The 23,201-nt window shown below is 35.6% G+C and overlaps 1 protein-coding gene across 4 annotated transcripts; it reads left to right on the forward strand.

The window, feature by feature from the left end:
- Positions 1 to 1,118: 1,118 nt before the first annotated feature.
- LOC138691772 (uncharacterized) lies at positions 1,119 to 21,523 on the forward strand. Of its 4 annotated transcripts, XM_069814143.1 has the most exons (6): positions 1,132 to 2,752; positions 4,384 to 4,481; positions 5,073 to 5,210; positions 5,912 to 5,991; positions 15,291 to 15,364; positions 19,273 to 21,523. In XM_069814143.1, the coding sequence occupies exons 2-5, from the start codon at positions 4,389 to 4,391 to the stop codon at positions 15,331 to 15,333; spliced, it is 354 nt and encodes a 117-aa protein (XP_069670244.1). In that variant the 5' UTR covers positions 1,132 to 2,752; positions 4,384 to 4,388; the 3' UTR covers positions 15,334 to 15,364; positions 19,273 to 21,523. The 4 variants fall into 4 exon arrangements, with proteins under 4 accessions (XP_069670243.1, XP_069670246.1, XP_069670245.1 ...); XM_069814142.1 differs by lacking the exons at positions 15,291 to 15,364; positions 19,273 to 21,523 and adding an exon at positions 8,515 to 10,800 and having other exon boundaries at positions 1,119 to 2,752; XM_069814145.1 differs by lacking the exons at positions 15,291 to 15,364; positions 19,273 to 21,523 and adding an exon at positions 8,863 to 10,806 and having other exon boundaries at positions 1,122 to 2,752.
- Positions 21,524 to 23,201: the final 1,678 nt, after the last annotated feature.

Consider the following 23,201-nt stretch of genomic DNA (forward strand, 5'->3'; position numbering starts at 1 on the left):
GATTATTAATAAAAATAGTTTCCAGTAATAAAAATTATTTTATATATTTAATGTAATAATATGTTATATTAAGTCCTATATATTATTATTAATAATTCTATGGTAAAAAAATGAATTTTTCAAAAGTTATTTTTTTTTTTTTTTTTACTTTACTCTTAACTAAATATAAGTATTAGAATGAAATTCATCTATGTTGATCAAAGTAATACCATTTTCGATGTAACATACAAGAAAATTTATCATTTCAAATATTATAAAAAATTCTTGATTTATGTTATCAGGTGCTTTTTTAACGTAGGTGGTTTATCCTGACGACCAAAGAATTTTATACCCATTCAGACGTTCAAAATATCCGTCGAAACGCACCGTTTTGATGCCCTTCGGGGAATCCCTCTTTATGCATCAGCAATAATTCGCCAATATTTCTTCATTTCATTTGCCCTGGTACCATATTTCCATGTTTATCAAATCCTGATGAAAGCAGAATGCATTAATGAGGTAATCAATACACCTCTGTGATTGAATCCCGGATTCATTATATACTTTTGGAAATCTTCTTGGTGGTCACTTCAACAGGAAATCATTATATTGCACACATTTAGGGCTTATACCTACCAGTTTCAGGAAGTTCCACACTAATAAATATAGAAAAGTAGTGACTTTTTTTTTTTTTTTCAATTTTTCGTAGTAATATTAAACAAAAAAGTGAAAATTTAGGTTTTTCTTTGTTCATAACTTTTAATTTATATTCTTTTGTAACATTTTAGTGATGCCATTATGTCTAAATTATCAGCTTTAACTTAATAATAATTATAATAATCATAATAATATAATTTATCTAAGGGTATATACTAATTTCAGTATTTAGACGGTTTTATGAGCACGAAGAATATATTAATTAACTACTTTGCCCTGTATTTTACAGAATGTTTACTTTAACCCTTATTACCCATTTTTAACTTGCACCACTTCCACTTCTAACAGCTGAATTATGAAATTGCTTTAGCTACGGTACTGTCAATGCTCTGGATATAGCAACGTAATCAAATATGAAGGGTACAAAGAAAAAAGAACAGAGTCACAATTCTCATAAGGTTGACGACATCATTTAATTTAGTATATTATTGCAAAATTTATGTGTTTTTCTTATCAAAACTGGTGAAGGAGAATTATCACTACGTATGCAATCATCCTTTCCTACTTTTTCATTAGACACAGCAATTAATTTTGCAGTAATATACTGAATTAGATGATATCACCCTTAAGAAAATTTTGACTTTGTTCGTTTTTTCTCTGTGCCCTTCATATATACTAGACATTTACCTGCCGCTACAAGACAGCAATGTGGAGCATCTGTAGCTCTTCATAGGCGTATTCTGACACTCCTAACTCTAAGTAAATCGACCTCAAAATGATTTATTGCGTACCTTTTTTTTTTCCTTTTTTCGTCTGATATACGTCAAAGGATTTTAGAAAGTAACACTGTGAACTTTCCTATCAGAATTGGCAGAAACTGTGTATTTCGTCCCCCAATGCACTATGCTTTGCTCCTCCTTGAAGTCAGAAGAAATTCCTTCCTCAGAAGTTGCATCCACTCCTGATTTACAGCCGAATGCAGCACACTGTTTCGCTGTAATAACGGTAAAATTAAACAGACATTTTATTAAAAGAAGGTTTTCTCTCGCCTAAACGCCCAATTGCAATGTTAACTAGAAGATAGAGAAATGCGATTCATGAGTGGAAGTAAAACGTCACTTTTTTTTTTGCAAGATTTGTATATAGCCGTGGACGAATTGGGTTAAAAGAGAGAGAAAGGGAGGAAAAACTTATAACAGCCGAAAATAGACGTGACGCAATAGCTACCACATAACAGAGGGTGAGGGAGTCGTTACAGAAGCTGACGTAAGGATCACAAGAAGACACGACGGAAGATTGTCTGCACATTGAAAAGGTACTTAGTCCCTTCACAGTGCCAGTGGAGGACAGTAAACTCGCTCATATGACAAGTGTGATGTTCGATGACTGAGCGAAGACCGCCAGAAGAAACACCTGGATTTGTAAGTCTGAACTGTAAAAGTCCCCTGTGCGAATAAAGTGGGGTAACGTCGCTCATATAACAGGGTAATGTACGAATCTAACGCAGTGCATCTTTGTCGAAAATTTGTTTGCAAAATTAACGGAATCTCAATGGGCAAAGGAATGTAGGTCCGTGGCCCATTTCTTTCAGGGCTCATCCCGATAAGCGTCTTAGAGGCTTAGGAAGTCGTTTGGCAGGATGAATTCTGTGGTGTTTGGGTAAAGGGAGATAAGTCATAAAAATGAGTTCGGAGATAAATGAAAATTAAACTTGGAACCCTTATTACAAATAATTTTCTACACAAAAAAAAAAACACACATCAACTGCTTGTATGCTTTGATTTTTTCACACCCACTTGTATAATTTAACTTATGTGTTCATCTCGGGAACAAAATTCCACCTGGACAAAAAAATGACTTATACCCCTTTACCCGAACACCACAGAATTTATATACAGGTATTGTGTGTCCGGTTTATAATGTTCACACATACTGGGCATAGGTAATCCAGAAACCTTCGTGTCACGGTCTTCTATGTGAATTGCTATCGAGCTAGAATAGTTATCCTTTCTAGAACATTATTTTAGGTCTCTATAATTATATTTGCTGTGTAGAGTTAATTATTCTGTGCTACTTTTGGTTTTATCTAGTGCTTAAGATTTACGGGCCAAGGCAGGTATGTAAATGTAAATATTTCAGTGCACAGTGGACAATATACTGTTGCATTATATTCCGCAAAAGACAGGAGTAAACGACATCCACAAACTTTCTTCATGTCTTTCTATATCGGCTTGCACTAGAGACATGTATTTCTTTCTTTGCGTGGTATTATGTATAATGTATTTCGGCAAATGTTTTCACTTATCTCGTATGACATACAGTTGATTCTTGCTTACCGATTGTATGTTGTATTGTCATATTATTTTTACAGTATTTATATATGGAACTTGGGTCTTATGAATACTACTCTCCTCATTAATAAATATAAGCAGTATTTTAATGTTGATAGAGAATGTTTTACTCTGATTACAAAGGAAGGAACAAGTGCACAATACCGGAGGAGCGAATATTTCTTATACCGGTACTCATGACGTCATCTTATTTACTCGGAAATTAAAACGAAATCGCACTCCTGATCTCCTGACCTCCAACTCTCCTTCACTTCCTCTTCTAACTGTCTCATCTTATATATTTTATAGTTTATATGACTCAAAATATCACTTATTTCACTCATTACTTACATTTTATCAACATTAAATCGACTGCAATGCATATTATATGTTCAAATTACTTACTCAGGTAGGCCTAAATTGTTTTCGTGAATTATTGTCCCAGTCACATGTTGCTAAGGTGTGTGATTTGAGTGGAAGCTGTGGTGCGTGTCGTAGGAGAGTTGGTCAGGGAGTATTTTGTGACAGTTGTAAAATGTGATTTAATTATGGAAGTAGTAACACTGCTAGTGATGAGGTTAGTCTATGTGATAACTGGTCATGTGAACTCTCTCACTATAAAACATTAGTTGTGAAACAGGAGGAAACCATCACCAATCTACAATATGAGCGGAAACTTTTTAAAATTCAATTGGGAAATTACACATTGTATATCGTTCTGAAACTTATCCGAAACTAATTTGTCTGCTCCTACCATGTTTTTTTACTAGTTATTCTCTCTCTGTCTTCATGATACATTCTTTTCATTACATTTCTATCTCTTACTTGTTCTCTGTCCCTCCTGATGCTATATTTTCCTAACTCTCCTAATTCTCAGTCCTTACTGTCATGTAACATGACTAATTCATACACCTCGCTCTCTTTGCTATTTACATCACTTGACTAATTAATATAATACCTTTACACTCTAATCTTACACTTTACATAATTTAAGCGACTCATAGACTTATCTTCCATTGCTCCACACTGTGTCTTTCATGTCTTTTGTTTTCTTTTTTCACTTCGTCTATTTCCTACTCCACTCGTCCGATACTATTTAGTAGGCATCTCCATTTTGTTGAAAACGCCCGAACGAATCCAGTGGAACGAATCATTTATAGAACTTAGAGACAAACACTACCATGAAATAATCGACTTTATTTGTTAGACAACTACTGTATCTTATCCCTAGTATCACATGCTCATCTGTGCTGATGTACACATTCGTTTGTATTTTTGTGGTAACTTTTGTGTGTTGTGGCGTGCACAGAAATACACACACCGCGCAGATGTGGACTTATTATTGCCAAGCTAGTAAGTCTGTCTGAGTATTTCACATTCTGCATATTAACTTATGTTACTTAATGTTCTCCTTCAGTCGTAATGGACGTGATCAAGATGGAACCTGGGTCCGACCCAATGGGTATACATTCAAGTGGTATCGCAGATGTAGAAGAGAAGAAGCCTTTATCTGAGGTATATTGAGAGCATTTACTATTTATTATCTAAATGCCCCATTTATAACTATGGAGCACATTCCTTTGTAATTAATTGTTTTTCTTGCACGAGGTGAAGCACAACTGAAAAAAATGTTGCTGAAAAATGTTCAAAATTATGTACGTGAAGTTCCAAACGGAATTTTATATCAAATTAAACATGTATTGTCACAAATTCATATGAGTACTTACATTCAGGAAATATATTACAAACACAAAAGTCTTGAAGTTTTCTTACTCGCATTGATTTTTGGAAGAGCTTTTAATTAATTCAAAACTAAATCAATATTAGCTTACTTAAAATAACATTAACCTTTATATTGCATTGTGGTTGCTTATGATCATACAGACAACATAATATCACACAGTAAAATATATTCTTTTACTAGTATCTGCTGTGTTACGAGAGTTTTCAGATAAACTGTTTTACTTCTTTTTTTTCGAATAGGTACACGTGAGTTCGAAGACATCAGTGCCAATGAAAATGTGGACGGACGTTATAAAAATTCACGGAGTTTTTGTGAACAAATTTTATACTATTTTGTTTAATTATTTTGTTCTTTATTTGCAGGAAGGGAATTTATTAGATTTGGACGTCACGAAAATAAAAACTGAATGTATAGACCACGGATATGACGTGAAATCAGAGGTGACATTTGAGGAAACTGCAGTGCCAATTGTCTTTCCGGTGCTGAAGAGTGAAGCTGAGGTGAGAGCAGTCTATGAAGTGTGTTGGTCGCTAGTTCTCTCTATCTTATTTACTGGCTGGTGTGGCTGTGCAGTAAAGTGACCAGCGAATGTATTAGTTGCTCTCATTCTTTGAATTTCTTCATGCTGTAGACATTACTAAATCTTTTCCGCCTCATTTTTGGCGTAGTGCCTGCGAACTGAGTGTTCGGTGATTCATATTAATCTTCATGTTTTCATGGCCAGTGATAATTTTTACCTTGCCAATTTGTGACTTAATAATTTTACTAATCCTGTTTAGTTTATTTGAATCATATACGTATTTGCTGGTAATACACTAGAGTGAAAATGGAAGCTCACCTCCTTCATAAAATGTACCCACTACTGACTTCACTCTAAAGTTTGGATGAGTTGTGGTAATTTTTACTCCCTGACAGCTGTGAGCATCTCAGAACATCGTGCGAGACTCGTCATTTGCACTTTCACTTGTCACAGTTTAGTGCAAATGTATTAAGTACGCGATATATCATACAAAATGCAATCAATTCCGTTTTTAATATTTTGCACTTATTTCCAAATCAAGTTTCTGCCAACAATTCTTATATTGTATACTGCATTGGTAGAATCTATATTCTAATCTCTGGAGTATATAAACTGCCACGCATTTATTTTCATGTATTACTGTTGTCCTATGTGTCTGTTTTACATAATCTTCTGCTACAGGAAGAGTTTTGTGAGTTGGATCAAGTGAAAGAGGTCAAACTGGAAGTGACAGCAGAAGAGAATGAAGTCTTGACTGAGAGGTGAGTATAATATACGAGGCCCTGGTTTGTTGTTGGTTTTACTGCTTTATTTAAATAATGACAACATAAAAAATATTTATAGTTTCTTCGTGACTATTACACTCTTACTACGTCATACTACTTTTGACCAATGAAACGGTACGAAAGGACGTATTTCAACCAATCATGGCTGCTTATCGCACAATTTTATCGCGTCCCTAGCATTTGTTTAATTTTATCGCGTCCCTAGCATTTGTTTCTTTGTTTGCCAACATTTGAAACTGCGCTGGTCTGGACGTCAAAAATATATATAAAATTACAAACCACTCCAGTCAATGCACAGCAGTTTCAAATATGACTCGCATTGGCATTCAAGAACAAGAATTAATAAAAATCACTTATCATACCTATGCATCTTCTGAAATCCGATTTACAAATAAATGAAGAGCACCATTCGGAAATCCTGAATAGGTTGAATACACCATGTAGGCCTAAATCAACGAGTTCCACTTCTATTATGCACACTTCCAATATAACATCAATTGAACCACCAACCACAATCAAATTTGAAAATTGTACATTCAGTAATTATTCCTTTTAAAATTATTCATTCGGAAATTCTGAATAAGTTGTATACACCATGTAGGCTTAAATCAACGAGTTGCACTTCTATTACGCACACGTCCAATATAACATCAATTGAACCACCAACCACATTCACATTTGAAAATTGTACATTCAATAATTATTCCTTTTAAAATTATTCATTCGGAAATTCTGAATAAGTTGAATACACCATGTAGGCTTAAATCAACGAGTTCCACTTCTATTACGCACACGTCCAATATAACATCAATTGAACCACCAACCACATTCACATTTGAAAATTGTACATTCAATAATTATTCCTTTTAAAATTATTCATGTTTATTTTTTATGTCATCGTCGTTAATTAAAACTTTTCTAACGCTTGTGTATATTAGTTAGGTTATGTTATAGCTTCTGCTCTGAGAGAATAAAAATTACTTCTGCTATATGATATTATGGATAGTCATGTATCAGAGATTGTTTAATATTAAGATTTATTGAATAGTAATCATTACAGTGTCTGCATAAAGACACTACTGCCATCTAGCATGCATCTAGCGTAATATTTGTAATGTTGAGATGGTACAATAATACATTTGAAGGCCGTTGTATTTTCGTAAGTCAATTAATATTTTATAGTATTGGAGTACTTCGTTACTTCTAATCTTTATATACTTTCTTCTAATCGTGTAATAGTCAATTAAATCCCACTCGAGTTTTGATTTTCTCTAGATAAATCAAAAGTCTAGTGAGATTACTGTTGATTATTTTTTATATGAAAACTTCAGTTTACGTTGCAGGTATAAATGGCATGAATGATATCATATTCTGTCACTATCACGAACATGTTTATTAAATTATATCATAAATTTTTTGTTTCTCGATTTTGAAGGACATAATTAATTATTTTACTGTCCTACCGCTACATTGCCACTCCTACAACTGCCAACTAGTGGAGCTGATGTTGCTGCTGTCAGAGAAAATATCAAGGCATAGACCTGCCTTCAACTTTTCACCTTTAATGGAGAACAGTTCACTGACCATTTTCATTGACTAATGGAATGTACTCAGGAAACAAGTTCCCGTTGTTTTCTCTGGTTTGATCTGGCAGTTCTAGTAGGCTTTTCTGTATAGCTTTGAAGGAAGTGAGTCCTACTTCTCTGCAGGATGTCCATCACAGATCCTGAATTCTAAAAAAAGTAAAAATAAAATCTACGTGGATTTCAAATTTTGGATTTAGAAAATTAATATTATTACTATTATTATTATTATTATTATTATTATTATTATGTTCAATTTTTAATTCCGTAATACTTTTGTGTGTATAGTGCTCTACTATTATTGGTCCGTGTCTGTTGATGAGGTTATTAACATAATAAGAATAAGAATAGCCTATTACATCCTATTAAAAGTAAGGTCTTCCCTAGGGGGTAAGTCTTTAGTAACTCATGTGGTGAGTTATTCCGTGTAAGGGATATGTCTCAGAATACGGCAGTTGCTTCACCTCAATCCTTAAGTTTTGCTTCACCAACAAACTGTCTTCGTAATACCTGCACACGCAGAATGGTAGGCCTAAATATTTTGTTTTAGTTTTGACACTTTGTGAATCATTTCACCAACACATGGACGCTTCTATGACTTAATGTCTTAATAAGTACAAAAATGAAGATAAATACGTTATTATTATTATTATTATTATTATTATTATTATTATTATTATTATTATTATTATTTTTATTACTGCTACTGGTACAATTATTTTTATTGTTATTATAATTACGATCTTTTTATTATTACCATTAATCTGATGGCGAGAACATTGCTTAGGATTCATTGTCCCATTGCACCCATCATCTTTTTAATCATCTCTTTCTAGTATGTCAGCTCCTTTGTTGGTCTTGGCATGTATGCAGATGTAGATGTTGTCTGTCCATGTCTTCTTTGGAATTGCATAAGATGCAGGTTGGTGCTGGCAGTATTCCAAAGTGGTGAAGATATTTCCCGATTCAAAGATGATCAGTGTTGAGGCAGAAAGTTGCAACTCATGTTCTCTCTGAAAACTCCGCTGTGTTCAGGACTACAGTCGTCCGACGGTTATGCTGCATTCCTTGTTCCTCTACGTTATTATTTGTGTTTACTGTTTCTTTTTTTGAACAATGTGGTGTTTTTTTAATGATTAAACCAGAGAAGGTGCATAGCAGGGAAAAGACCGCACTTTGTTTTAAATCTGCACGACTTTAACGGCATAATTAGTGCCTTGTTTGTGCACCTGAAATAATCAAAGTTGTGCTTTATTTCCAACAGATGCTTGTTCGTTTTTTAGCGCCGTGTTTTTTACCTCGAGCATTCTGTATGTTTCTGCATGAATATACATTCCCCTGTATCCCAGTAAGGCGTGCGTTGCACTAAGCTGCCAACTTTGTGATGTGTGACTTCCCCACTCGATCATAACCTTAAATAGAGCATTGTTGACATTTTGTGTGCTTGCAACACTCACAGCTGTACACGTGTGTGGGAAATGCTTTTCATACTCCGGCAATCTCAAGGAACATTCACGCGTACACACAAACGAGAGGCCATTCGGTTGTGACGTGTGTGGAAAGAGTTTTTCGCAATTGGGAAGTCTCGAGACACATTCACGCGTGCACACGGGCGCGAAACCATTCAGGTGTGATGTGTGTGGTAAGTGCTTTTCAAACCCATACTCTCTCAAGAGGCATTCACTCGTGCACACAAACGAGAGGTCATGACGTGTGTGGAAAGTGTTTCTCAACTTCATCAAACTTGAAAACACATTTAGTGATACACAGTTGAGAAGCAATTCAGTTGTGATTTGTTTGGGAAGTGTTTTGGACGTCCGGTTAATCTCCAGATGCTTTGTCGTGAAAAACCGTTCAGATGTGATGTGTTTGCAATGGATTTTTCCGGGCTCGGGAAACCTTAATGTGTATTCACGTATACATACATAAGAGATACTCTTCAACTCTCGTTTGTGTTGAATGCGTTTTTATGGCCCGCACATCTTAATATACTCTCATTTGTGTACTTAATTATATTTTATAATAAATATTTAATCTGCTTTATTCACTGTATTGTTTTATTATGTTAGCTTTGATTTCTACTTCAGCAAGATAATCTTTCTTTGTTCTTAACGTTCATAATAGATTGTCTAGGTTTTTTAATCAGGTAATCTTTTATTACTTTGACTTATATAGTAATTGTAAATTTAACATAAATTGTAATTATAATTTTAATTGTATTGTTAATACTATAGTTGTAATCCTCAGGTAGTGGTGAAGATTAGGCTTGATGGCATTATTACTACCAGGTAAATAAAGCATTATATAGTATACTATACTGTTCATAAGCCAAAAGCCTTATGTTGGATCTTGTGTGGAAGGTCTTTTTATGCTAAGTCGTATCTCAAATGGTGTTTACGCTTACTGCCTGGCGAGAAGTGATTGAATTGCCAAGTTTTGGCTTAACTTTGTTGAATAGGGGAAGTGTGAAATGCTAAGTTGCAGAAGCTCGATATCCTCCTCACTTATGGAATCAGTTCGAAGCAGCTAGGTCAAGTGAACCACGCACATTAACACAGAAGCATGGCACAACCCCTTCCAGAATTTAGCTTGTAATAGACATCGCACTGTATACAGACGGGTTGGGGACAACTCGCCTCAGAAAATTGGCCACAGAGGAAACTAGCCACATAAATGAAATCTGTATCAAAGACAATTACCCTAACATTAAAATTCGTAACAACGGGAATTGGCCATATGCTAAAATTCGCTACAACTTGTAATATATGAAGACAATACTCAAATTCGCAACAATTTATCTGTAGTAATGTCACGAGAGGTCTGAGATCAGACCTCGAGTGACATTTATTAGGACTATTTCGTGAATAAAATAAAAATTTAAATAATATATCCCTAAAATTCGATCACAAAATGTTAATAATTGTATATTAACAAATACTTAACCTATTCAGACATTGTAAAGTTGAAACACTCGTAGATGAATATCGATTATTGCAAAAAAGAAATTCGATGTTATTATTCAGTTATGCCAATTGCGAAAAGCGAAATACTGGTTTAACAATGTTAATTACATGTACTGCACTTTTCTGTTATTATTATAGCAAATATATTTTCTTTATCTGCTGAAATCATAATTTAATTTAACAGTAACAGTGGGGACAGCTATATACCAATGCTTATGCATTCACAGCGAGACATGTTGCTACACATTGAACCCATGTCTGTATAGATAGGCCTAATTAAAACACGAATTTTATTACGCCATACGAATGGCAGTTTGATCAAAGACATTATTACTATGCAAGTTCTTTGGGTTTGATATGCGATGATGTTACATAAATTTGAACGTCTATTAATTGTTTAATTTCAATACAAATGTTATAGGCTACAATTTAATAGGTTACGTTACGCCTACCTGTGGAAGCAGGACCAATATCATCTGTGCCTTGTTTCGACCGTTACTTACAATCAGTGCTACACGAAAGCATTTTTATAGCTCGACAAACGCATTTTCGCTGTAGCGTGTAATGGAACTAAAGCTGCATCTACACAGTTCAATATTCCAATCGCGTATGCGTGCAATCTGGGAAGAATATTGAAAGAATCAAGTTTGAAAGATATGTTCAATTAAGATGCATAAAGATTTTGTATATCTACATGGTGCGCCGTTTTGAAAGTGGTCTTCACTGCGTAAATATATTAATTAATATTAAATACCAATCTTGCATTCATTGCTTCAAAGTTGAAAGAAAAGTTTAACCGTGTAGTTGCAGCTTAATGTATTTATGATCATCAATTTAAGGCTAAACAGTTGGCGACAACGACTAAACAAAAGAACGACCATGCGATAAATTGATAGCGATAAATCTAGCTGCAGAAATTATCGCAAAGTCTGACCTTGATTGGTTGGAATTCAAAATTTCACTTCATTGATCGAAAATGCAATGACGTCATATAAACGAAATAGTCATATATATTTCTGTGGTAACACAAGACAAATCTAGAAGCTGTAAACTAATTCTGAATTATGCCGAAAGAAATTCGCTTCATAAAATTTGAAATAGGTTCTGACGAATTAATATATCTTGGCTACATGTACATGAGACTTAGAGAAACTAAGAATGGAGTTGTTTGGTGCTGTGACATACGTGGCGGGTGTAATGCAACAGTCGTTATCAGAAGATGGAAGCAGTGTCGTCAAAGAACCGTCTGAACACAAGAATCATTCTGCAGACTGTGGAAGGATTGAGGCAAAGGAATGTGTAGAGTACATGAAGGCAAGGGCGGGGACTTCCCGAGAATCAAACCATCTATTAGAAAAACTGTGCGCCGTGTCAGGAAGCTGTACCTACCACCTGAACCAAGGATTATTGGCGAACTGAACGTTATAGCCGACACATACACTAAGACCGTACAAGGTGGTTGTTGTATTTAGAACCGGGGAACAACGTGAAAATGATCATATTTGCCACTAATTCACATTTAGATAAATTGTTACGGTCGCATTTTTGATTAATGAACGGACCTTTATGTCCGCTCCTTCAATCATGCTGCAAACTTTACACTATACATGTCAATGTACAAGAGGAATGGATGCCTGTAGTAATGACGCTGATGGAACGGAAAACCGGGGAGGCGTATGACACACTCTTTCGAGTATTGAAATGAGAATTAGGGCGACGTTTTCAAAATCAATTAAACCCAACATTCATATCTATTGATTACCAAGTAACTGTTATAAACGTAATCAAAAGTGAATTTGACGGAGTTCCGTTAGCCGGTTGTCTTTTTCACTTAGTCCAGTTTTTCTGGAGACGGCTTCAGCCCGAAGGATTGGTGCAGCAATATAATGTGAAGAAAATTTAGAATTGAGGCACAGTTGCACTCTCTCATGGCGAATTGTCTATTTGTGGCGAATTGTCCCTATTACCAATTTTCTATGGCCAATTTGGTATACACCAAATTATCTAGTTCAGTGAATGGTTGAACAAATTTTCTGAACCAGACCAATATATGCCTGGTAATGTAAAAATTTCAAGCCATACAATGACATAGTTTAGTCAGTGTTACAAAAAGAGGAAGTGTACGAATTTTTGTCCAAAAATGTGGTCTTATAATTACGATGTCTGACCATAAAATTGTTGCACTGATGTCCGTATACTGGTGGGGACGATTTACCTGTTTGAAGTTTTTTTTCTGGGATTATTTCTTACACCATTCAAAGCAAATGCTGGGTATCTTTTGGCACTGGACACTGAAATTATAGTGGTGGCATTATCACCTTCACTGCACTAAGATATTAGATAGCCATTGCAGTTGGTAAAGTGTCGTAACATAAACAATTTACCAAATCCACCAAATTCGTCACTTAAAATTGAATTATTCGTCCATAAATAATTTCTGCTATTATACAGTAGTTAAATAGTTGTTCTTTTGCAATCATTTTCCTCCAGTTTGCCATGGCACACTTGAAAGATCCGCTGGTGTACGGAAGAATACCGATTGCAGCTCAACTCATCCTTCAGTAAACACAGTGTAGGTGTTCGAGCAGCAGAGAAGAGAACGAGTGACTCGCGTCTAGGGTAGCCAGATCAGTAAATTAGGATATCGTGCAAACTTGAAAATCATCTTATTTTACGTAGCTTTATGAAACAAAATATTCCTTGCATTATATGCTATTAGAAACACATGTAATGATATTGTATGTTTTCAAATTTCCTAAATATCAAGTTAATTATCACACTAATATTACATTTTAATATTTTTCTGTTATTAAATTTTGTGTTTCTATTATAAGATTTCAAAAAGGCATATGACTCGGTTAAGAGTCAAGTTTTATATGATATTCTTATTGCATTTTGTATTCCCAAGAAACTAATTCGATTAATTAAAATGTGTCTCAGTGAAACATACAGCAGAGTTCGTATAGGTCAGTTTCTATCAGATGCGTTCCCAATTCACTGCGGGCTAAAGAAGGAGATGCACTATCACCTTTACTTTTTAACTTTGCTCTAGAGTATGCCATTAGGAAAGTCCAGGACAACAGAGAGGGCTTGGAATTGAACTGGTTACATCAGCTGCTTGTCTATGCGGATGATGTGAATATGTTAGGAGAAAATCCACAAACAATTAGGGAAAACACGGGAATTTTAGTGGAAGCAAGTAAAGACATAGGTTTGGAACTAAATCCCGAAAAGACAAAGTTTATGATTATGTCTCGTGACCAGAATATTGTACGAAATGGAAATATAAAAATTGGAAATTTATCTTTTGAAGAAGTGGAGAAGTTCAAATATCTTGGAGCAACAGTAACAAATATTAATGATATTCGGGAGGAAATTAAACACAGAATAAATATGGGAAATGCCTGTTATTATTCGGTTGAGAAGCTTTTATCAACCAGTCTGCTGTCAAAAAATCAGAAAGTTAGAATTCATAAAACACTTATATTACCGGTTGTCCTTTATGGTTGTAAACTCACTTTCAGAGAGAAACATAGGTTAAGGGTGTTTGAAAATGCGGTGCTTAGGAAAATATTTGGGGCTAAGAGGGATGAAGTTACAGGAGAATGGAGAAAGTTACATGTCACAGAACTGCACGCATTGTATTCTTCACCTGACATAATTAGGAACATTAAATCCAGATGTTTGAGATGGGCAGGGCATGTAGCACGTATTGGCGAATCCAGAAATGCATATAGAGTGTTAGTTGGAAGATCGGAGGGAAAAAGACCTTTGGGGAGGCCGAGACGTAGGTGGAAGGATAATATTAAAATGGATATGAGGGACGTGGGATATGATGATACAGAATGGATTAATCTTTGCTCAGGATAGGGACCGATGGCGGGCTTATGTGAGGGCGGCAATGAACCTCCTGGTTCCTTAAAAGCCAGTAAGTAAGTAAGTAAGTAAATGAGTATTATAAACATTAAATAAAAATACAAACATTGTGTTGTTTCTCTTTGTGAATAATATGTATTTTCTCAATGTGCTTCGCATCATGTGCCTTTTTACCATACATCATATTATCATTCCCCGGTATGTTGACTCGTAAATCATTCATATAAAATTCAAGATATTATATTTAATATATTAAGGCATATACATACCTCATTTATTTGTATTTTATAGTACACTCATTTATTCACACTTGTGCAATAACGGTTAGCACGTCTGGCTGCGATCACAGGTTGTCCGGGTTCGATTCCCGTTTGGGGCAAGTTACGTGGTTGAGGTCTTTCCGTGGTTTTCCCTCAACCCAATATGAGGAAATGCTGGGTAACTTTCAGTGCTGGACCCCGGACTCATTTCACTGGCATTATCACCTTCATCTCATTCAGACCCTAAATAACCTGACATTTTGATAAAGCATCGTAAATTAAACTACTTAAAAAAAATGTAGGCTGCGCATTTTCTCGTAAAACCGTCTTAACAACAGATTATGAGATTGTGTCACAGCATTTTAAATTGCTGGTACACCTTTAGTGTGCCACATGTTGAAAAAGGTTACAGAAACTGTTCTACAAGAAAAAGATGTGCCGCCTGAAATATATGCCCCCAAGAATTGTTTTTTATTACCTCAGATTGTACACGCTTATTAAGACTTAAATGCAGTTGTGTGGCAACTAAAATCGATGCGTTTTGTTCACGTAAATTGAGCTAACGTTTTGTTCTATTTGCTCTGTATTTGTAGGAAGAGCAGAGTGACTTCAATGAGGAGCCAAGGGTGGAAGTAACGGCAGAGGACAACGAGGTTTTTGCCGAAAGGTGAGTGTAGTATACTAGTCTTGACGTAGAGAGAGTTCATTGTGTTTGAAGTGACCGTTTTCTTGACTATTCAGAAGCAGCTTCAGAAGAACTTCACATTCACATTCCACTTCTCTTGATATCTGGTTTTTATAAGTACCTTTCAAACCTTTCTTCATTTTCTTCACTAAAAGTGCCTAGATTTTCAAGAAAATAATCTAGATGGACATGCAATCACTTATATTGTATCCTAGGGTCTTGAAATCTTTAACTTATTTCTACAGATTCTTTATAATTGAAGTTTTTCTAATTCCCTAGTAAATAATAAACTAGCATTTTGAGTCCATTCCAACAGTTTTCTGCGATGTGCTGATCAAATTTAAGAAGTCTAATTTCCCTAATTTATTTGTTTATTCATTAATTTGTTTGTTCGTCCTTTAGTTCATGCATTTTAATGCAGTTATGGACATCAATCTTTCACATCACTGGAATTACAACTGCATTAATACATACAATGGTTTTAAAAATGTTCCACCAGGTTCTGATTTCTTTCTGTTTGGCCAGTGTTTCCCCTTCCACTGCATAGACCTAGCCCTACTGTCCCACACACACGCAAGACACTTTTTCGGTGATGTTATTAATCCAGAGTTCTCAGAAAAAAAACTATTATCTCTCTCGTTCTTCAACACCGTCATTTCCAATAGATATGGTCCAAGCGCCCAACTATGGTCCAAAACGCATTTTGTATTACTTAGTCCCTCAAGAGTTCGGTGTTTGCCATTTGAGGCGCCACTGTGATGGAATTATATTCCCCATAGTGTGCTTCCATCTACCATTACACAAGGCAATGATATGGAAGCTTACCAAAGTCAATGTGCATCGTTGTATTGAATGTGTCAAGACGCGAAATCAATCTGTTTGTATTTGTCTGTTTTGTTAAGCTCTCCTCTGTAGAATTGGTAAGTTATAGATATATGATTCTTTGTACAATTAAACCTGGATATGTAGTGTTTACTTTCACGTAATAATTAGACTGGCAGAGGTTAAGGACTCTGCGTGAAAAATGTTTAACCTCATGGATAGAAATCTGCCCTGAACTACATACCACAATTGTTCGTGGACCACAGTTGTATTTCATTTTGAAATATTTGTTTCAATAAAATTTGATCAATGTGATTATTTACTTCTGCAAATACGGTATCTCAGTATATCTAAAACACCATTTTGTCCACACCTGTGGAGTAACGGTCAGCGCGTCTAGCCGCGAAACCAGGTGGCCCGGGTTCGAATCCCGGATCGGGGCAAGATACCTGGTTGAGGTTTTTTCCGGGGTTTTGCCTCAACCCAATACGAGCAAATGCTGGGTAACTTTCGGCATTATCACCTTCACTTCATTCAGACGCTAAATAACCTAGATGTTGATACAGCGTCGTAAAATAACCCAATAAAATTTAAAAAAATAAAAAAACACCATTTAACATTATACTCCAGTAAATAGTGAAACAGGCTGTTCTAGCATCAATGGTAGTAGCATGAATGATGTTCCGGTAAAACGAAAACTTCAGGGTAGAAGGAAAACAACCTTCCCTGCAAGTGGCTATGAGAGCGATGAAATTGAATTGAGTACAATTCGTGATGTTTCCAGTGTTGTCTTCATATTTACAGACAGTGAGGCAGATGTGTTAAATTAATACTAAAGGCACATAGTTATGTGGTGGTTACTTATGAGAAGGAATTGTTGCCAAGGAAAGTTCTGAAAGTGAAGACTAATGGAGCTGTTGTTCCATGTATGGTAAGAAGCGGCAATTACTCAGGTGGCGAGCAGTGGAAGACGTTTTAACGTTCGCAAAGCAACAAATACCAAGCTAGAGATAATACAAATACAAATTCTCTCTTGACTATTACACTCTTACTACGTCATAATCCTTTTGACCTATAAAACGATACAAAAGGACGTCTTTGAACCAATCATGTCTGGTTATCGCTACAACCTTATCACTTCCCTAGGATTTGTTTCTCTTTTATCAGTTACCTAGAATTCGTTTCTTTGTGTGCCGACATTTCAAACTGCAGATTCTTTAGCTACTGCACTATAAATTATGTTTTGCGATCGATACCCGCATAGATAGTCAACTGAAAATGGCGCCTCTATTCAAACGTTTTAGTGAAAGTAACATTAGTGAAATAGAATTTTACTAAGTCAATTAATGCCTGTTTAATTTTATTCGAGGTCTTTATTTCTTCTAATCTTTATACACTTTCTTCTGATTTTATCACTGCTCTACCATTTGTTCTTTGTTTTGCAACATTTCAAACTGTAAATTCTTTACAGTCAAGAAAACATGTTTTGCGATGGTCATTTTTTACCGCATAGATAGTCAACTAGAAATGGTGGCTCTGTTCAAAACTTTTCCTCAATCTAACATTAGTGAAATAGATTTTTCCTAAATCAGTTAATATCTTATTGTTATTAGAGTACTTTATTTTTCCTAATCTTTATATACTTTCTCCTAATCGTGTAATAGTCAATTAAATCCCACTCAAGTATTAATATTCTCTACAGAAATCAAAACCTCTCGTGAGATTACTGTTGACAGTACTTACTACGAACTGGATTTTATTGCTCCACTGCCAAATTTTGAAGTGACTAACTTAACATGGTATAAACAATTTATATATCGCAATAATAATGGCTAGACAAAGTTATAGCTCATTTCGAATCCTCAATTTCAAAATAATCGCAGAAAATATCACATTTGTGCCGTAAAAAATATATTGCGACTTTTAATTCAACAATAATGTTACTTCTATTCACAACGATAATGGCTTTCTATTTCAGAATTTAAACATTCCCGTCAACAATGGATATTCTACTCCACACAGCAACACAGTATTCGTTATTCCACTCCACAGACGACAATGACAATTCACTAGGGTTATTGAGAACACCAATCTACTCCTAATCTCAACTAATGTTCACAAAGCACTATTTACAAATCAAAACTCTCAGTTCACAGTTCGTTTGCCTTGGCTAGTTGTCGAGCTCATGCACTTGAATTCACAGTATATCGAACCCAAGACTTCCAGAGACAGTCAACTGCACTTCGAACTCAAGAATTTCGGATGCGTTGCTTCCACCTGAGCGTTTCCACAAGGTACCCAAGTTCGCTGCGTGTCGAACCCGAGACTCCGGGACGCGTTGCTTCTGCCTGGGCGCTGCCACAGTCACTCAAGTTGACTCACGTCGAACCCCGGTCACGAAAGCTGGCTTCCTTGCTCGCTCACGGCTTCTTCACAAAAACTGACTTTGTTCGGAAGTGCTCGTGCTTTACTTGTGTTAGGTCACACATTCTCGTACCTTCGATTTTCTGGATGTTTCGTTGCAACAATCTGTCTCGAGAAGTTTCTTCACTCTCCACCGCAGTTGGACTCCTTCCTTTCTCGGAATCCAGACTTTCCCCTTACGTCCGTCCCTTCCAATCCGGCCGGCTTCAGTGTTCTTTCCCTTCACCGCGCCGCGCCCCAGGTCCCTCTGACTTGAGTTTTCCCTCTCTGCCGCCTTCCTTCCGCGCGCACTCCCTTCTGCCGGACGCGTGTTCGACTCCATAGGCAGCGAGAACTTTCCAGCATGGTTGCACAATATAAACGAAAAGCACATGATTTTGAGAAGGGATGTTTGATAAAAATAAATGCTACTTAAGACTTGACAAATGTTGTGTATTCCTTATGAAATTTGTTATAGAGGTGAAGACCAAATTGTTGAGAATTTTGATACTTTCAACATTACTCATGAATTATTTACGAGAATGAATCTCTAATGGCACTGTACGTCCTGGTGAAATGGATTGTTTTGATTTAAATATTAAGTAATTGAATGTGCATTACAATAGTTTTGACTTTTTAATAGACTGATAGTATATTTTATTTAGGATTGCAGCTACCATTGAGGGAACTGTGTCATCAGAATTCGACAGTCTTGAACTTGAATTGAACGGGACTTCGTGTGAGATTCCTAAGAAGTCAGGTTGCCCGGGAAAACCTGTGCGGACTCACGACGATGAAAAGCAATTGGAATTTGAATTGCCTAAAATATGTTCCTCGAATTCGGCGAAACTGAAGAAGAAACCTTTCAAATGCCAATTTTGTTGTAAGTGTTTCACGGATTCGGTCAACCTAAGTATACATGACTGCGTGCACACAGGCGAGAAACTTTTCTAGTGTGATATTTGTTGTAAGAGTTTCTGGTATTCTGGTAACGTAGGAAGACATAAACACCTGCTCAGTGGTGAGAAAGCTTTCAAATGTGAGAGTTGTGATAAGTTTTTCTTGAATTCCAGTAGCCTGACAAAGCATAAACTCTTGCACACTGACATTTCTTACAACTGTGATGTGTGCGGTATGTGTTTCTCGGTATCAGGGGCCCTGAAGAAGCATAATCGCCGACACACTGGCGACAAGTCTTTCATATGTGATGTTTGTGGAAAAAGTTTCTCGTGTTCGAGTAACCTAACAAAACATGAACGCATGCACACAGGCGAGAAACCGTTCAAATGTGATGTTTGTGGTAAGTGTCTCTCGTCTTCGAGTAACCTAAGAACTCATGAATACTTGCACACAAACGAGAAACCGTTGAAATGTGATGTTTGTGGTAAGTGTTTTTCGGTATCGAGGGCCCTGAAAAAGCATAATCGCCGGCACACAGGCGAGAAGCCTTTCATGTGTGATGTTTGTGGAAAAAGTTTCTCGTGTTCGAGTAATCTAGGAAGACATGAACGCATGCACACAAGCGACAAACCGTTCAAATGTGATGTTTGTGGAAAGTGTTTCGCGAGTAGGGGTGACCAAAGAAGACATAAACGTCTGCACACAGGCGAGAAACCATTCAAGTGCGATGTTTGTGGTAAGTGTTTCTCGGATTCGAGTGACCTAAGAAGACATAAACGTCGGCACACAGGCGAGAAACCGTTCAAGTGCGATGTTTGTAGTAAGTGTTTCTCGGATTCGAGTGACCTAAGAAAACATAAACGCCGGCACACAGGCGAGGAACCTTTCAAATGCGCCTAAAATTCAATGATTACCGCCAAATGCCGTGTCCGTGTTGAGTGACTTTGAACCGAATACTCTGAATAGCCACGATCTCTTGCACATAGCCCAGACTCTTTCTAGATCTGTTTCGCTGGTAGGCATAACTTAAGTACTCTTGTACTGCAGGATATTAACAACAAACATTTCTAATGCGGTTTTTGTGGTAAGTGTTCTCGAGGTCTTGTAGGTTAACAACTTATGAACGCGAAGTAACGTTCAATTCCGATATCTGTGATACGAGTTTCTTTTTAAAGACTATTTAAAGAATGTTTTCGAAAATATTGACGAAAATATGTGGTAATGCGATGAATGTGGCATGTGTTCCTCTCACTCTCGTAACTTGAAACTTCATGGACGCTAGAACACAGTAGGAAACTTTTTGTCCTGGTCCACAATAAACCTGGTACGGAAACAAAAACGAGAAAGTTTATACAGTTAAAATACATATCTTGAAGTTGAGCATTCACAACTAAGGATTAAGTTGAATCATACGTTGAAATTGATTCTATCTGTTGCCATCCTAAAACTATATTCTCGTATTTCTTGTCGCATATGGGGCCGTGACATATCTTTTTCATCGTGCCTAACTTTCTCAGGAGTTCATTAGAATCACTTTCATTATTGTTGTACGTGTGTCAGAGCAGACTATCACGTGATTTGAATTCTTAAGTATTCTGTGTGATTAATTTTGTAGCTGATTAACCAACCTTTGTTTATGTTAACTGTCTTGTATTGGTGGAAGAACGCCATTGGTGAATTATGAACAAGTAACATCACAATAGGTTATATCGACTTTACATATCGTTATTGATATGCATTGTCTTTTGTGTGCTTGGTTTATGTTTAAATGAACTAGCACTTTTGTAGTCATACACTGTAGTTGTAAAAATGTTATTAAGGTACTCATAATTTTACATATTTTTAATGTTATTCCTTATGTGTACTCATTCATGACCATGTAAATTGTGATGAAATATCAAACGGTTAAATGAGGCTTTGTGCCATAAGATTAGGAAATTTCACAGGTTATGCAAACTATACTGTACTATGTGTAATGAATGGAAGAATATGATTAAACATCAATATGGAAACAGATTATTTCCTTCAACGCTTACATACAAAATTTAATCGTACATTATTCTATGAAGAATAAATTTTTCGTAAAATAATGAAAATTATAAATCACTTCTAAATTTTCATGACAATCATTATTCTGTCAAATGCCTTATGTTTGAAATAATAATGTATCATTGTTTTGTAAAAAGTCCTATTTTCATCTTTTATATAAATAATCCATCATATCTAACAAGACCCTGTGTTTCCAGCTGCAGTTACACTTAAGCTTGTGGTTTTCGTTTTCTAAAAATACGGTTATGACTTAGGGAAGAAATATCCGAAAGAAGGTAGTTTTGGCCATCTTTACCAATAAATCTCTTAGCTATGAGGTAAACCCATACGAACAATAGCTACCTATTCCGTATATTTTGATTACACATCAACTTTATTAACGATTTGTGAAATCTATCAAATGTACAATTTCCTGTTTCAAAGGAAACTGTTTTGGTATAGTACCTTAGTCACTCGGCAGTCTTAATTTTAATATGAACGGAATGAATAATTTGTTTGTATTCTTTAACTGACATACGAATTTATTTTCCGAGGAGACTCCTTGGATACTTCTCCTGTCTTGCTCTTTTTTCATTGCATTACAAGCATTATCGCTCATGGTGTCACATTATCACGAGACAAAGAAACCGTAATGTTTACAAAATCATGAGGCATTCAATGAAAGCATTGATTGGTAATGGTATAATCCATTATATCTGAAAACAGTCATGTTTGTAGCTACGTCTTTGGACTAGATATTAAGATTACTTTTAGTTGCTGTTTTATTTCGCCTTTCTGTATTAAACTCGTTTTATAGCACTCGTTATGGCAAAAGGAGAAATCAATTTTTTTGTCACATTGTGCATTACATACTTAAGCTATTCAAGTGATCCTATTTGACAAGACTTGTTATGTTAGGCAAGCAACATATTTACGATATTTTCTTCCAAATACACGAAAATAGGCCACTGTACTCAAATATGCCAGTGTGACAAATCATTCTTAATTGCAGTCTCTTTGATATTAGATAGGAACCAAGAGTTTATGTATATTAGGTTCCTAGTGAGATGGGGTTAAACGTACTGCAAATTGTATTTTTAAGAATGCTATTACCTCCATATCGGCGTGGTGCTGCTTTATTTTATTTTATTTTTTTTTTTTTGTTTGTAAAGCATATATACATTAATTTATTACTCGTACACATTTGAATCCTACAATAAGCAGTTCCAAATGTTGATGTAGCCGAGATATGTCATACATACCTTCGTTTATTTTCTCTGAAACTTTAAATTGTTAAGGTTCTTAAATTTCATATAATCTTATTTTTAACAGATTTCGTATTATAAATTTTTTAAGGTTTGAAAGAACCAAATATTATACACTTTTATTGTAAACCTTTTTTCGAAAATAGACCTCAGTTTTGTTTCCAAATCATTTTCATTTAGGAACATAATAAAATTTTAATGGTACAAATCTCTTCATACAATCTATCAACATGAATGATGAGATGAAGATCAGCAACAATTATTTCAAAGAGCCGTCCAAGTGAACGCAATTTCCAAACACAAAAAAGGCCTATTTTTAAACTGGCAATTCAAGATCATATCATTTTCAAGATATTGCAGAGCTTTGTCAAAGAAAAGCGATGCACTACACTGAAACTTGT

The sequence above is a fragment of the Periplaneta americana genome, chromosome 16 (genome assembly GCF_040183065.1).
Source record: "Periplaneta americana isolate PAMFEO1 chromosome 16, P.americana_PAMFEO1_priV1, whole genome shotgun sequence".
NCBI lineage: Eukaryota > Metazoa > Arthropoda > Insecta > Blattodea > Blattidae > Periplaneta > Periplaneta americana.